Here is a 14,477-nt window from a genome sequence, read left to right on the forward strand (position 1 = left end):
ATGAAATCAGATGGATTGGATCTAGGATGCAGCACTGGAAATAAATGCAACCTGCACAGGCTTCTCAAGGCAGAGCATCAGAACCAGCCTGGGCCTCTGCAGGCAGGAATTTAGCAGAGGTACCTACCCAGAGGCACCTCTCATATTTATTAAAACATCTCCGTGCTGGAAGAGTCCCGGTAGTTTTTGTCTTGGCTTTGGGTGCAGGGAGCTGCCTGAGCAGCCCTGGAGCAGCTCCGTGCCTGCAAAGGCAGCTGGGTCTGCAAGCATCTCTGAGATAAAACCCAGCCTTGCAGCATCACAAACTCACTCACACTGGAAATAAATCTGCATGCAAGAAAGTCCCTGTGAGCAGCAGAGCAGGGAAATAGGGGTGCTGGCAGTAGAGAGGGCTGGCTGAAGGCAGGACAGTGGCAGGACAGGGCACCCTCATCCACAGCCTTCTTCAGGACTCCCATTCCTGCAGGATGAGGGCTAAAGGTGCTTCTGTGCTCCAGGCTTTGGCACAAAATGAGGTTTGGGACATGAGGAGTTGCAGGGACCCCAATGGCACACACAGGGCACTGCACGCTGGACTTTGGGACATGGGAATGGCTCCAGCCCTTCCATACAAACTTTGTGACCTTGAGGCAGGTTTGTCATCCTCCCACACCTTTGATTAAGCTTTTTATCTGTCCTGCCTGTCTGCATTACTGACTTCCAGTCACAAAACCCATTCCAACACCCCCAGACCTGGCACAGGCCATGCCAGGCTCACCCGGGCAGCGAGGGGGGATAACTGAGGCATGAGCTTATCCTGGCAGCTTTGTGTGAAGGTTCCCATATCCTTCAGCTCTTCCAAAGCTGTAACAGCAAACTGCCAAAGCTAAACCTGTCATGGGTACAGTGCAGAAAACTGGAGTCCATAGAACTTCCCAATACACTGTAAAAAAAGGATGATATCACCAACTCTTCACAGACATTGGTGCAATTACCACTTCAGCCCAGAATTCAGCCTCCATTTCCCAGCAGGTGCATGAGGGGAGGGGGCAGAGGCTGGTTTTACAGGCTCCCTGTGGTGCCACGGCAGATACAAGCAGAGTCACAAGCCCACAACAAACGCAGCTGCCCGGGCTGGGGGGATGCAGCTCTGTGGTGAGAGCCAAGGGGCACTGGGAGCAGCCTGGCATGGGGAACAGGGCAGTTTGGGGTGGCCCAGGGAGCACTCCTGGCTGCCCAAGCAAATGCAGAGAGCCAAGCAGGTCAGAAGTTAAGACAGAGCAGCTGAAGAAGCTGAAGATGTTGTAAAGCCCTCACAGTCAGAGCTACCCCTGCCGTTTGTCATTCGGCGTTCAGCCCCTTCCACGTCTGTCACTGTCACCCCAGTGTCCCCAGCTGGGGTCTCAGCTGTATTTACAGCACACTGCACACAGCATCCCCACCCTCAGTGCACACACAATAACCCAGCTCCCAGCATGAACACTTGGCCCCTCCACACCATTCTGGAAGATTTTGCGACACAAACCAAACCCACAACTCCAGAGGATGGACGGGAGCATGAAAGGTGCTCAGGATGCCCAGTGCTGGACTTCACACTCCTCATCACAGCTGCAGCTGAGCTCCACAGATGCTCTCTATCCTCCTCTCCCATTTCCCAGGGGAGATGAGCTTCCCCAAGGACCCCAAGTCGCTGCAGTGCTCAGCAAACCTGCCCCTTGCGCCCAGCAAGGATCTCCCCTCTCCCACTGGTCCCACCAACACCTCCAAGGAAGGCCCCAATGTACAAAATGGCTGAGGAGCAGAAAGCACATCCCAACTCCTTATCTTACAGCAGCACAACAGCAAAAGGATGGAGGGGGAAAAAAAAAACCAGCAAAGGCCCCAAAAAGCCTTTTGCTGTGGCTGATAGAGGCCCTGGCCATGAGGAAAAGCACAAAAACAAAACAAAAAAAGCACTGGCACCAAGGGTAGGAGCAGCTCAGCCTGAGCCCAGGCCTGCAGAAGAGCCCGGTGGGACTGTGGAAAGTCCCAGAGGGAAGGGAGTTGCAGTAACACCGAGATTTATCTTGACCCTCCCTTTGCAAGCCTGGGAACAACGGGAAGTCATCTGCACTCCTATGCAGCAATGCTTCAGGGATTCAGGGAATCCTCCTGCCAAACGCGGGTCAGCGGGGCCATTTCTGCCCAAAACCCGGGTACCCGGGGGGGATGAGCACCCAGGGATGCTCCTTTGTTTACCGCTCGGCTGTACAGGCAGGGAGCCCCAGACACTGATTAGCATTTCTTTCTAGACACATCTCCCATTCAGGCGCTTCCCACCGGGGACAAGGAATACCTCCAGAACCCTGAGCAGAGCCCCAGAACCAACCCCGGCCCCAAACCGACTGCAGCCACCCAGCAGGCAAAGATGGGGCCGGGGAGGGAAGGATGCTGGGGGGTGGGGGGGAGGAGAGACGGTGCCTGAGCAGAGCTTTTTGTTCCTCTGCTCACAGCATTGCTATGGTGATTTCAAGCAAGACGGAGGAACAGTCGCTACCCATCACTCCCGCTGCACCGACCGCATGAGCAGCCCCTTCCCCCGCAAGCAGGAGCGGGCAGGGGGAGACAGGGGCTCGGTGCAGCGCTCCTCTCCCGGGAGCCTCCCCCCAGCTCTGCAGGGGCAGCTTCTTCCCCCCCGCCCCCTTCCCCGGGTGGCCATCACCGCCCCGAACCCGGCACCGCCTGGGCTGGGGCGAGGGATGCGGGATGCGGGATGCGGGATGCGGGATGCGGGAGGCAGCGGCGGCCCGGCCGGGCGGCCCGGCTGATCTCGGGGAGGATGGGGGGGAGCGGCTCAGCCTCCGCCCCCCGCAGCATCCCCCGGGGCTCCCCAGCCAGCCCTGGCACCCGGCATCCCTTCCCCGCACCCGCTCTGCAGCTGGAGCATCCCCCCTCTCCGGCGCATTTGGGGGCTCAGGGGATGGACGAGGGCACCCCGACCCAGGGTGGGGGTCTCTGCCACCAGCTTTGCCCCCCACCCTTTTACTCACACGTATGCGTGGTAAATGAAAGCCCATCCCCGCGGTCTCTCCAGCACATTGTAGAGGAAATTCTGCAGCTTGCGGTAAAAAGCATTCCTTTTGGGGGGCTTCCCGCTGCCCGAGACCCCGGAGCGCGGCTTGCTGAGGATGCTGCCCCGCTTGGAGCTCTCGGAACCGGCGATGAGCAGCGCTCCGTCCCGGCTGGAGTCCGGGGCGCCCGGGTCCAGCCCCACGAAGCCCACCTTGAGCTTCTTCTCGGCGGCGGGCCCCGGGTAGACGCCTCCGTTGCGGGATTTCTGCACCATGGTGGCGGCGGGGGGCGGCGGGGGGCTCCGGCGGGGGCTCCGCCCGCGCTCCCCGCCGCTGCTCCGCGCCCGGCGCAGCCGAAGCCGCAGGAGCCGCTGCAATCGGCTCCGCCAGCGCCGCCCCGCCGCCGCCCGCCCCCTTAACCCTTGGCATCCCCCGCCGGCAGCAGCCTCCCGCACCCCCGCCCCACACACGCACACACTCCTAAAAATCCGGGTTTGCCACTCCTCACTCCCTCGAAATTTAAAAAAAAAGCGGCTCCGGCCAAGAAAAGCAGTGTCTGGCGTTGTTCCCCCAAATGTAGGTCCCCCCTAATGCAGGGGGGACATCCCACCCTCAGATCAAGGTACAACATGTTCCTGCTGCCCACAGCGCAGTGTCTGCTCCCCAAAACGGGCTCTGGCACCCCCTCAAAACCCCCATGGAAGGGTCTCCTACTGCCCCCCGGGAAGGGCTGGGCAGTGCCCTGTGGTGGGATGCCATCCCCATGCTCCCACTGACAGTGGGTGCAGACACTGCCAGTGTCACAGGGGGACCCAATCTCCATGAGCCCACTCAGCAGCAGACCTGCTCAACCTCTCCACAAATCCCACTGTGCTGTCATTGCCTTCTCCATGCTTCCCAACCTCTTCCCAACCCCTTGGAAGCCCACATTCAGCATTCATGCTGATACTGCACCATGACATGGTCACCAAGCTGTTCAGAAACCAAGCTCCCAGCACAGAAAGTCCATCTCCAGATGTGCTGACCCAAACCAGCTCTTTAATACCCCACTATTTATAGTCCAGCAGCATTTTCCCCCCTTACACCATGGCTGGGTTCTGCCCCAAGGAATATTTCCTGCTGACACACCTTCACTGGACTCAGGCGGAGACAGGCAGACTGCAGAAGACAGGACAGAGGTGCCTGCCCCACATAATTATTCTCCATAGAAAGGGTTCTTTGAAGTGCAATGGGAAGACCTGCAATCAAATAAAACCAAGCCCAAGATCATCATCTCCTTCCCAGTGACATTTCTATCCCTTACAATCCAAAAAATCACAGGTGATCTGTGAACTGCACACCTCTGCACGTTCTTCGTAAGTAAAACAAGGCTTTAGGACAAAACTTTTTGTTTGTAAATTAAATAGCAAGCTCAGGTAAGCTGCATCTTTCATCATAAATACCTTGACACAATGTTAGTAGAGAAGCAGCAAAATGGTGGCCCCGAATTCTATGGCTGCAGGAGCCACCCAGGGCTGGGTTTCGTTGGAAAACCAATCTTACCACTCTGTATTGTTGCCAGCTTTTCCTGAAATTCATATTTAAACGAGAAAATCAACATAACCTTTCAGAATGCTCTTCTCAAGTCCTGGCTTTTTGGTCCTCTCCTAATTTCTCAGGAGGATCCCAGTGAGAACTAATGGATAAGAGGAGCCCTGAGATTAAAGCCACTGCCTCTCACTCCCCAAACCCTGCCATGCACGTTGAGAGAAGTGAGCGTGGAGCAGCCCTACATTTTTTATGAACAGAGCGTTTCCTGTGACCCACATTCTCCCCAACACATGGTTGAAAGAGAATCCATCTCTGCAAGGCAGGGAGAAAACTAAAGCTGGGTTAAATACTGGAAAAACAGATCTGCAAGTATGTCAGTGAATAAATTGCTCAATTCAATGAGGGGCCATTCTATTCATTATTTGTGAACACTTGTAAGATCATTAGTGTTCTTTAATAGGGTGGCCAATTACAAATGTGCCTGGCACTAATGTACAAAGTGCATTATTATAGATCCAGTGACGCAGTCCCAAAGCAGGAAATATCCCCCTCCACAAAAAGGCCAACAACAAACAAAGGAAGCAATTTTCAATTAACAAATTCAAGATTACAAATAGTCTGTGAGCCCTAAAGAAGAATCTAAATTCAACACACTCCTCTTTGCCTAATTAGTTGGTCATTCGCAGTGTCACACTGCAGCACAGCTCTGGGTGTCCTGCATTTCTGAGACCACCAGAAATGGGGAGTGGGAAAGGCAAAGGGTGGGATCTCATCCTTTCCAAGTCATGGGTGGGCTGAGGAAAGGCACAGTGTGGTTATAGGGACTGTCAGGGATTGTTGTTTCACTGACGAGGGAGGCAAAACCTCAAAGACAAGCAAGGCCTTGGCATCAAGGATTGCCTCCTTTTGTGAACAGAGTGGTCTGAGGGAGGTGGAAAAGGCCTGAAATTGTGGGTAAACGCCTCTTCTAGCCTCTTCCCTTCTTTCTGTTTACCTTGGACTCTTAGGGTGTCTCTAACTCATTTTTTATAATATTCCATGGCTTGGCACCACCAGATGCAGTTGAGTGTTTCTGAAGCACATGGCTTCACCCTTTGGACCCCCACGTGTCACTCACAGGAGCTGTCCCTTGATCCAGTGTCCAGTGCCTGGCCAGTTTCAGCCCTGAGAGGAGCAGCAACTGGTTGCAAACACTGAGCTGTGACGTCCTGCACAGAGCCTGCAGCAGGTAATTTTGGAAATGAAGTTACCTGTGTGCCACTTGCGCTGGGTGGCACAAGACAAGACACAGCCATTAACACTGGGAATTAATGAGGTATATAAAAGCAGCAGTGGGAAGGTGCTTTTATCTGATCCAAGGATATTATGTCTCCACAAACAAACAGAATTACTGAGTCAGTCCTTTGCTTTCAACACTGGTGATGGCTTTAAAATACAAACACCATGGCAGATAGCTTAGACCCTGAAGGTAGGATGAAATCCATCAATCCATGTTAAGATACAGAAAGTCCATGCTCTGTCCCCTGGCGATTTTTGAGATGTAGTAAGAAATGACTGGTGTGAAATATGTAGAATGACTCCAGGGATAAATTTCTGCTTGAAACACTGAACGAGAGCCCTTTCTCCATCCCCACCCAGCTGGTGGTTTGTGTGAACTGTGCTACCCATAGCCTGGGTTTTGTCACTCACAGCTCTCTCCCAGAGCTATTTTCAAACCCTAAAGCAGATGGCTTTACCTCCCCTTGTACAGGATGCTGCAACATCCCAGCAACACTAACCTGCCAAGGGAAAAGACATTAACAACTCGGTCTCTCTGCACCCAGTGTCCACCCATCCCACTCTGCTTCAGCTCCCCCTCACCTCCCACCACCCCCATCCTCTTCTCTGAGCAGGAAGCAGCCCTCAAGAGCTCCTGTCTATTGATTATTCATGTCTCTTCCCTGCCTGACTCTTCCCAACACATGCCAAATCAGTTTTGGCTTTGAAACCAGCAGCCCTGACCAAAGAGAGGTTGGTTCATACAAGGAACTAGACCTGGAAGGAGATGCTTCCCCAGCATAAGGTGGAGCCTTCAGGGAAAAAAAAAAAAAGCTGTAGGAAAGATAATTCATGTGCACAAATGGAGAAATCTATGTATTTCCAAAGGAGAAAGGTGAGTGTGACATTTCTGGCTGGAATAGAAGGCAATGCTCAGCCAAAGCCTCCATATTTGGGATGAAGAGATGTGGTACAGCTGCAGAGGATGTGCAGGTTGGTGAGGACACTGGTGCAGAAGGACCACCTTGAGACCAAGAGGGTTCAAACTGGCAGGGAGCAAAGGCTGCGTTTGGCACTCAGTCACAACCACAGCATCAGCACTGACTTTTTTAAACTTTTGTTTTTAATCACCTGGAATGAAGATGCATCAGATGGTTTTCCTGTCCTGATCAAATCTGACAGTCACCTGTTTCAATGCTAATTAAGTTTCTATCAATTTTCATCAAAACTAGAAGCCTTGATAGACAGAGGCTCCCCATTTGCTCCTTCTTCCCCCTTCAAAGGGGATTTTAAAGTGAATTTTCCGCTTTACCAGGCACAGGAAAAGGTGCCCATGAGGAGGCCACGCCTCCCAACCACTAAAAATCTTTAGATCAATCAGAATTTGCAAGCAACATGCTGATAAGAAGCCGCCAGGCTCCCTTCATCCTGCTGCTGACAGAGCTGCTTATTTTATATTACATATTTATTGGATGCAAAATTTCTGTGCCACCATCCATCTTCCTGCCCTGTTCTTAGACAGCACCGACCTCATTGGAGGCTGCTCCAGAAAAAAGTCAGGACAAATCCTGCTGTATGAGATCAGCTTGAGCTGCAGCTGGAAGTGTCTGACTGTATGAACAGAAACCTCTCCAAGTCATGCTGAATTGACTTGGGAGATACACATGCTCCATTCTTAACTAGAAATTGATGTTCCTCCTTTCTAAGGGTGATTAAAATTGCTGAGGTCTGAATATTAATTTATGCTGTGGAGGCCTGACTTTAAGGAAAACTGGTTTCTGGAAAGAACAGCTTCTTGACTGGGCATGTGGAAGGAGAAACAAGTGGGAAAAAAACCAAAATTAAGGCGAATTCTCTTGAATTAAATTGCATTACCCTCAGAGCACCTACAAAGCTGAAAGTAAGTCGCAGAAGGACCAGCATCCAGCCCATTTCCCTGTCACCTTCAGACTGCTCTGCTTCTGCCCCGCTCAGTGCACACAGACCCTTCTCCTGGCAAATTCCCCACTGGCCAGGTCTCCTTCCCCATCTCCACTCTCCACCCTTCCATCATTGCCCTCCAGCTCCTTCTCCTGCCCTCGCCTCCTTTGGGACCACGTGTAATTTCTTTTCTTCATTTATGCTGTTACCTTGAAGGTATTTTTAGCCCGTGACCAGAGTTGCCCCTGAGCCTTCCTTTTCCCAGACTCTGTAAATTTAGCTCTCTTAGTCATCCCTCACGTCTCCCAGCGCTCACATTGTTCCTCCTGACCTCCTTGGGTTTCCACCTCCTCCTGCACCCACAAGGACCAAAGCCACACCATCAAATTGCCATCACCTCAGTGCTCTTTGACCTCATCCCCCAGGACAAGGAGGCTCCAGGACCTCCTCCCACACCCTGATGACCACCACAAGCTCCTTGGAGACGACCACTCAGAGATGGAGGAGCCTTCCCACCAAGAGCCCCCTCCCAGCATCTCCAAACCAGCGCTGTGCCCCTCACAATACACAATTTACAGCAACAAAACTAAACTGGGTCTCACCTGGGAGCTCTTCCAGCCTTGCCTGGGTTCAGGAGCTTGGAATCCAGCTCAGGACTGGCTCTGGTCCCAGTAAAGCACCTCCCAGAACCATAACTGCATCCTGGCTGAGGCCCAGTCCCACAGAGCCCATTAGGTGCTTTGTTCCCATTCAAGCACCTGCCTCCCACTGACTTCAAAGCTGAATCAAAACCTGCATGAATATTTAGGGACTGGGGGTTGTCATCCGAGAGAAACAAGCCCATACTGAAATAGCTGATTCTGACACATCATCTCTGCAAGGAGGGGCACATCACATTGATCTGTGCTCTATCCTGACATGGAAGGGAAACCAGCTCAAATAAATGGGCTCCAGATGGTCCCAAGTGTTCTGGGTTAGGAGGGGAGCAGCATGAGGAGATGCAAAAGCTCTAAACCTGCATGGAGAAAAAAAAAATTCTTTTTTGGATGCAAAAGCTTTTTTTTCGATTCTTTTTCTTTCTTTCTGAAATGTCAAAATCTACCGATTTGGAAAGTAAGAAAACCAAACCCAATTACTAAAATACTGAAAAGCTTGAAGGCTAATTATTTTACCTCTTCATTATTGAGAGAGATTTTAAAACAACCCTTCCAAATTAAAAAAAAAAAAATCTGCTTTACATTTTTTCCATGTAATTTTTTTCCATTTCAAAAATATTGAAGAAAGAAAATTAGATTTTTGATTTTAGTTGGGAGGGCTGCTTTTGATCCATGTTTCAGGTTTAAAAAAAAATGGAAGTATTCTGTTGGGAAGCTGCCAGGCAGACGTGGCTGTCTCCATGCTCCTGCCTCTGTCACAGCATACCATGTGTCATCTGCAAAGAAAAACTCTCAAAGTAACTGAATTCATAGTTTCTCTGCACCATGGGCTTTTGCTGCAGGCTTTCGTCAGTCTTTCAGCCTGGACACCTGGGAAATCAAAAGAACGTGAAAGGGCAAGGGTTTATGATTTATTTATCTTTAACCTGAGGTCTTAAGGAAAGCTGGTGTACGTGCATCTGCATCTCTCTTCCCTCCTTTAATAACTGCAGAGCTTTTGGGCAATTTTTATCTTCTTTATTAAAGATAGGGGGGACATTTCAGATTGCTTTCAGTGAGAATACATGATGAGAGACAGGACAGAAATCTCCTCAGTGCAGGAACTGGTGATGCATGGACACGATAACAATGGACATCAGAGAACCCACAGGACATTATTAGAAATATAAATCTATAGGAAAATAGGCACCCCTGGTTCTACTGGTGATGAAATTCCCTCTTTGCAGGCAAACTTTGGATCCTGTGTGGGAAGCACCTGCTGAACATCTGGGGTGTTTGACAGGGTAGGATCAAGCACTTTGGGCACAAATGAAGGTGCTGTGCCTGCAGGGTGGCATCTCCTCGCTTCCAACCTGATTTTCATGCAACTCCTCTTTTGTTCTCCCAACTTCACCTTGCTCATGCTGTTCCTGTCCTTGGGGACCCATTGATCACTGTCACCTCCTCCCACCCTCCCTGGTCACCACAGTCCTTCAGAGCAGGGCTGGGGACAATTCCAGGCTGTGTCCTTGGAGAGGATCCTCTCACCACACTGATGCGAGGGGTGGCAGGGCTGGCACACACACTCCTGTGTCCCCTGTCCTCCTGCCCCTCACCAAAACCCAGCTCAGACACCCGCAGCCTGTGCCAGGTGACTGCTGTCACAGCCATCACATCCCCACAAAACTGATATCTGGGGATTGTCCTCTTCTCTTTGCCCTGCTTGTGTCCCCATCCCAAAGCCTGGCTGCTGCCAGACTCATCACTCTGAGTGCTGTGGCTGGCCAGGGCTGCAGAGAGCATTCAGCAGATACAAGGCATGAGAACAGTGCCAGACTCGGGGTGATTACAAATCATTTAGACTTAGCAAAACCAGGCCATCCTAAATTTGCAGGCAGCAAAGGAGTTTTTGTGAGCAGAGCTGAAATGAGTTATTTGAAGATGCTGCAGTACCTCTACATAAAGCATCAGAGTGGTGGCTAAATGCTTCCCGAGGCAGAAGGGAGAGTCGGCCCAGAGCTGCACCCTGGGCTGTGCTACAGCTCCAGTTTCTCTTCAGCTCAGCAATATTCCTGCACAGGGTAAAGCACAGGCCAAGAGGAGGATGGGACGTGCCAAGTGATGCATTGCCCTGGCCAGAGCTGCTGCTCTGTGCTTCCCTGGCTGCAGGTGCACCTGGATCTCAACCTGGGGAAATGCAGAGGGAGGTGGTCAAAGGAAATCAGTCAAAACCTCCCAGGTTTGGCCCTTACAGAATGCTGGGAGAGAGCCTGGCTTCCCACCCTGCTCTCTGAATTTGTACCTCTGGGGCCAAGGGTGGCTGATGGATTTTGTGATGGAAGCAGGATGGAGAGATGAGACCCACCCATGTGTGGGTGTGCTCTGCCCTGATCAGCCTTTTCCCCCAGCTTCTGGCCCATCCTCTACTTCCCAAGAAGGTTTAGTCTGAGGGGTGTGTGTCCAGCTCCAAGGACACAAAACCCAGGGATAACTCCTCATCCCCAGGCACTGCCCAGGCTGTGGGGATGGCCTCAGCCCCATCTGCTCTGACCTGGGTGCCCAGCATCGTGCAGATCCGCTCAGGAAAGAGGCCAAGCCCAGACACTTGGGCTGGGGAGCAGAGCAGAGGTGATTTACACCAGGGCTGGATGGAGAGTTGCCCAGGGCAGTGCAGCTCTGCAAGGGGGAAATGTGCTGTGCAGCTGTCCAAGGAGAAGAGAAGCATCTGCTGGGGCACAAGGGAAGACATCGCTCAGGGATGAAGTCACTTTCTGAGGTCACACAGTCACTTTGTGCTGCATGTGCATCATCCCCACTGCTACCACAGATGATTCAGCATCTCCATCACCAGCAGTGATGGCAGGACTCCCTTGGGAGATGTCCTCTGGGAATTCTGGGCTGAACAGCACCTTGGCCTCCTTGGCAGTCAGTGGCATTGACTTCCAAGGCAGCAAAACCAGAATGGGAGGTCAGGAGATCTTCGTTTGCTTTTTTCCCCCAGTGGGGTGTATTTTCAAATGCTGTGTAAATGCTTCAAGATGTCACCAAGACTTTTGAGTCAGTGTGGCACAGGCAGGACCTCAGTGCCTGTGTGGGGTTAAGGTTCAGCAAAGCCTGGTGACAGATGATGGAGCCATGGGAGAGAAGCTGCCTGACTGGAGAGGTTTTCTGTGTGCCAGTGACTTGTGGCCTGTGCTGGCTCTCTTCAGGGACCTGCCCAGGCTGACAAGGGGCTGTGGCTGATGCTTTAACTCCCCTCCAAGTGCAGAAGGGCAGCAGGCAGTTCAAATTCCCCCAGCTCAGCATCTGCAGCCTGGATTCCACTTGCAATCTTGAAAAAGCCTTATAAATTTTTTAGAGCAGCCCCAAACGCCTGCTGAGTCGGCCAATCGGCTCCAGTGGATTAAGAAAACTTACTTTAAATTATTAACAGCACCCAGCCAGACACGAGGGTAGAGGTGGGAAGGGAGAAGTACTCATTCCTCATTCCAGTGGATGCCACCAGAGCAGTCAGCACCAGGCTGGGGTTTGGCAGAGGTGTCCATTCACACCTAAAGGATGGTCCCATCCATGGGATTTCCCTTCTCCATCAGGGGCCCCCACCAACAGTGCCATGCTGTGCACAGGGTGTGCAGCATCATGGAGTTGATGTCCCTTTGGGAAACTGGGTGCTGGTTCACATCCAGCCCCCACACACCTCCCTCTCCTTCCCTCCTCTTCCAGGCCCTTTGGGTTCTCTCCTCTTGAGGAGCAGATCCCCAGCTGTACAGCAGAGCCAGCCCTGATGCTTTTTGACTTTCCTACAACCTCAATTAATTTTCCCTCCACCAGCTTCAAATTTCAGGAAATACAATCACATTTGCAAGCTCTGGTCCCCAAAGAAACGGCAATGAGCACTTTGCATTTCCCGAGGCTATTCTTTTTGCTTTGGAGGTCCCTGCCGGGATCAGGGACGTGGGTCTGGATTTCCTCGGTTTGGCATCTGTTCCTGGAGGATTTTGTCCCTGTTTCCACGAGATGGCACCGATGAGGCTGCCACGGGAAGCGACGCCTCCAGGGAGGACCGGGATGGAAAATGACTCCAAAACAATAAAAGTTGCTGTGAAAAAAATGCCTCTGATCTCTGGCTTGTGGTGTCCTAGCACACCTGGCCATGGCAGGGAGGAATTGGAGGAGAATTTGGTATTTTAAAATCCATCTCACCACCACAGCTCTGTCACCTGCCATGGGTCACACACACCCACCTGCTCCAACACGGTGCTGGTGGTTCCAAAATTAGCTTGAGCTCACTGCAAGGTTTGCCAAAATCCACCTGTGGTCCAGTTCAGGGGGCTGTTGGGTTGTTTATCATTTTGGTGGGACCCCAAAGTGGATCATGTCAAACTAAGGGCGTCATTGCTTGTGTGCCTGCAAGCCCTATGGGGCCAGACAGTGATTTGCACATGGTGATCCAATCCTAAAATACAGATCTACATGGATTCAAACCCAAGGTTTGGCTGGAGGCTGGTTGTGGCTTCATTGTTACTGTGTTAAGATGCCCAGAATTTAATAATATTTTTCTTTTCTTCATGCTTTGAAGTGGGTTTAAATAACAATATTTCTGTTAATTCTGTCTCGCTAAAGATCCCGACCCAAACCTCCCAAAATGGGAGATGCTGCTGAGATCTCACTGCAGGCTCCATCTCTTCTTTCTGCTCCTGCAGATCACCTGGGGCACCAACCCACACTGAAATGAGGCTGAAAACTTGGCCCTGCTCTGAGCCATGAGCAAGTCTGAGTTAAATCCTCTGGGGTTTGTATTTTTGCTGTTCTGCAGTTCCATCATTAATTACCTCACCACTTGTGCAGTGCTACCAGAGTCTCTTTCACAACTCCCCTGGCATATTTCTATGGAAACGAAGCCGTGGTTTTGTCAGGCCTGTTTTGGCTTTTAAAATAGCAAAGAGGTGCAGACTTTGCTCCTGCTCTTCTCTGTCCCCCACCTGAGCCCAGGGTTGTCCCCACTGGCTGTGCCACGGGCTGGCTTCCATGGGGCACAGGAGCAGGAGGTTCCTGAACAGTGTGGGAGGGATATTCCCACAGGAATTCCTGTTGCTGCTGCTTCTAAGGATGCAGGAAGACCATGCACATGAGGATGTTCTCCTGCTTGGAAATACCCAGGGAGAGGCACAAGCTGTCTCAGGGAAAACATGCCCAGGGAGCTGGGAAATGCAGGAGGAGCTGGAAGATGAGATTAAACTATCAGTTTAAGGGAAAACAACCTTCTCCTGTGGCTGTGCTGTGCCTGCAGGGATCCCCAGATCCCCTTCCAATCTGGGGCATGCCAAGGACACGGCTCTTCAGAGAGCCCAGGTACCACAAAGGCCTTGGGAAACAAATTGATTTCTGTGGATGAAGCTGGTGGATGTGGGGTGTGAGGAGAGGGGTGAGGAGCCTTGGTGGGCTGTGCAGAGTGTTGGGGATCTTGGCCCAGGAAGCCAGCCTGTGTCTGTGGGCTGCCAGATGCAGACATGGGATGGGAGAGTTCTGGGGGAGCAGGCAGGGTGAGATCATGCAGAGCTCTCTGTAATTCAGCTGCATGTCAGCTCCTCGAGGCTCTGCCTGGGGACACTCAGCACTGCAGAGCATCAGATGCTAATTAGGATCATTAAGGGCTTTGTGACACAAACAGTAATGATGATGCTGGTGCCTCTGGAGCTCTCCTGGGAAGGGCCTCGCATGATGCTGCCCTTCACAAAGACAGTGTAGAGCATCTGTTCCCAGCACTGTCTCCTCCTGAAGGCCGAGTCATGGGCACAGACAAGCTCAGGATGCCCCAGCACGCTGCTAATGCCTCCTCCAGGGAGGAAAAGTCCCTTGGAAATATCCTTGGAATGGTGTAGTGGACGCACAACTCTCACACTGCCTCCCTCCTCCTCCTCCCTGCCCCACCTACAGCTCCTCCTCACACTCCCTGCTCCCATCCAGCCCCTCACAGCTCCTGGCTGGGGCTTTTTGGTCAATCCCAACCACTCAGCAACCACAACCCTTTGGACTGGGGTAGCTGCACTGGGTGGAGCTGGGAGAGCTGCACACCTTGCCTGGGGCTGCAAGATCGTGATGGGAG

General features: G+C 52.0%; 1 protein-coding gene across 14 annotated transcripts in view; it reads right to left on the bottom strand.

The window, feature by feature from the left end:
- The window catches only part of KCNQ2 (potassium voltage-gated channel subfamily Q member 2), a 73,807-nt gene extending 70,444 nt beyond the window's left edge, over positions 1-3,363 (bottom strand). For all 14 annotated transcript variants that reach the window (XR_004061304.1, XR_004061303.1, XM_030963104.1 and 11 more), the window contains exon 1: positions 3,009-3,363. Coding sequence is in view for 12 of the 14 variants with exons in the window: in XM_030963104.1 (XP_030818964.1) it covers positions 3,009-3,304 (296 nt within the window). In the remaining 2 variants the exon portion in view is untranslated. The remainder of the gene's footprint in view (positions 1-3,008) is intronic.
- Between the last annotated feature and the right edge of the window lie 11,114 nt (positions 3,364-14,477).

The sequence above is a fragment of the Camarhynchus parvulus genome, chromosome 20 (genome assembly GCF_901933205.1).
Source record: "Camarhynchus parvulus chromosome 20, STF_HiC, whole genome shotgun sequence".
NCBI classification, from domain to species: domain Eukaryota; kingdom Metazoa; phylum Chordata; class Aves; order Passeriformes; family Thraupidae; genus Camarhynchus; species Camarhynchus parvulus.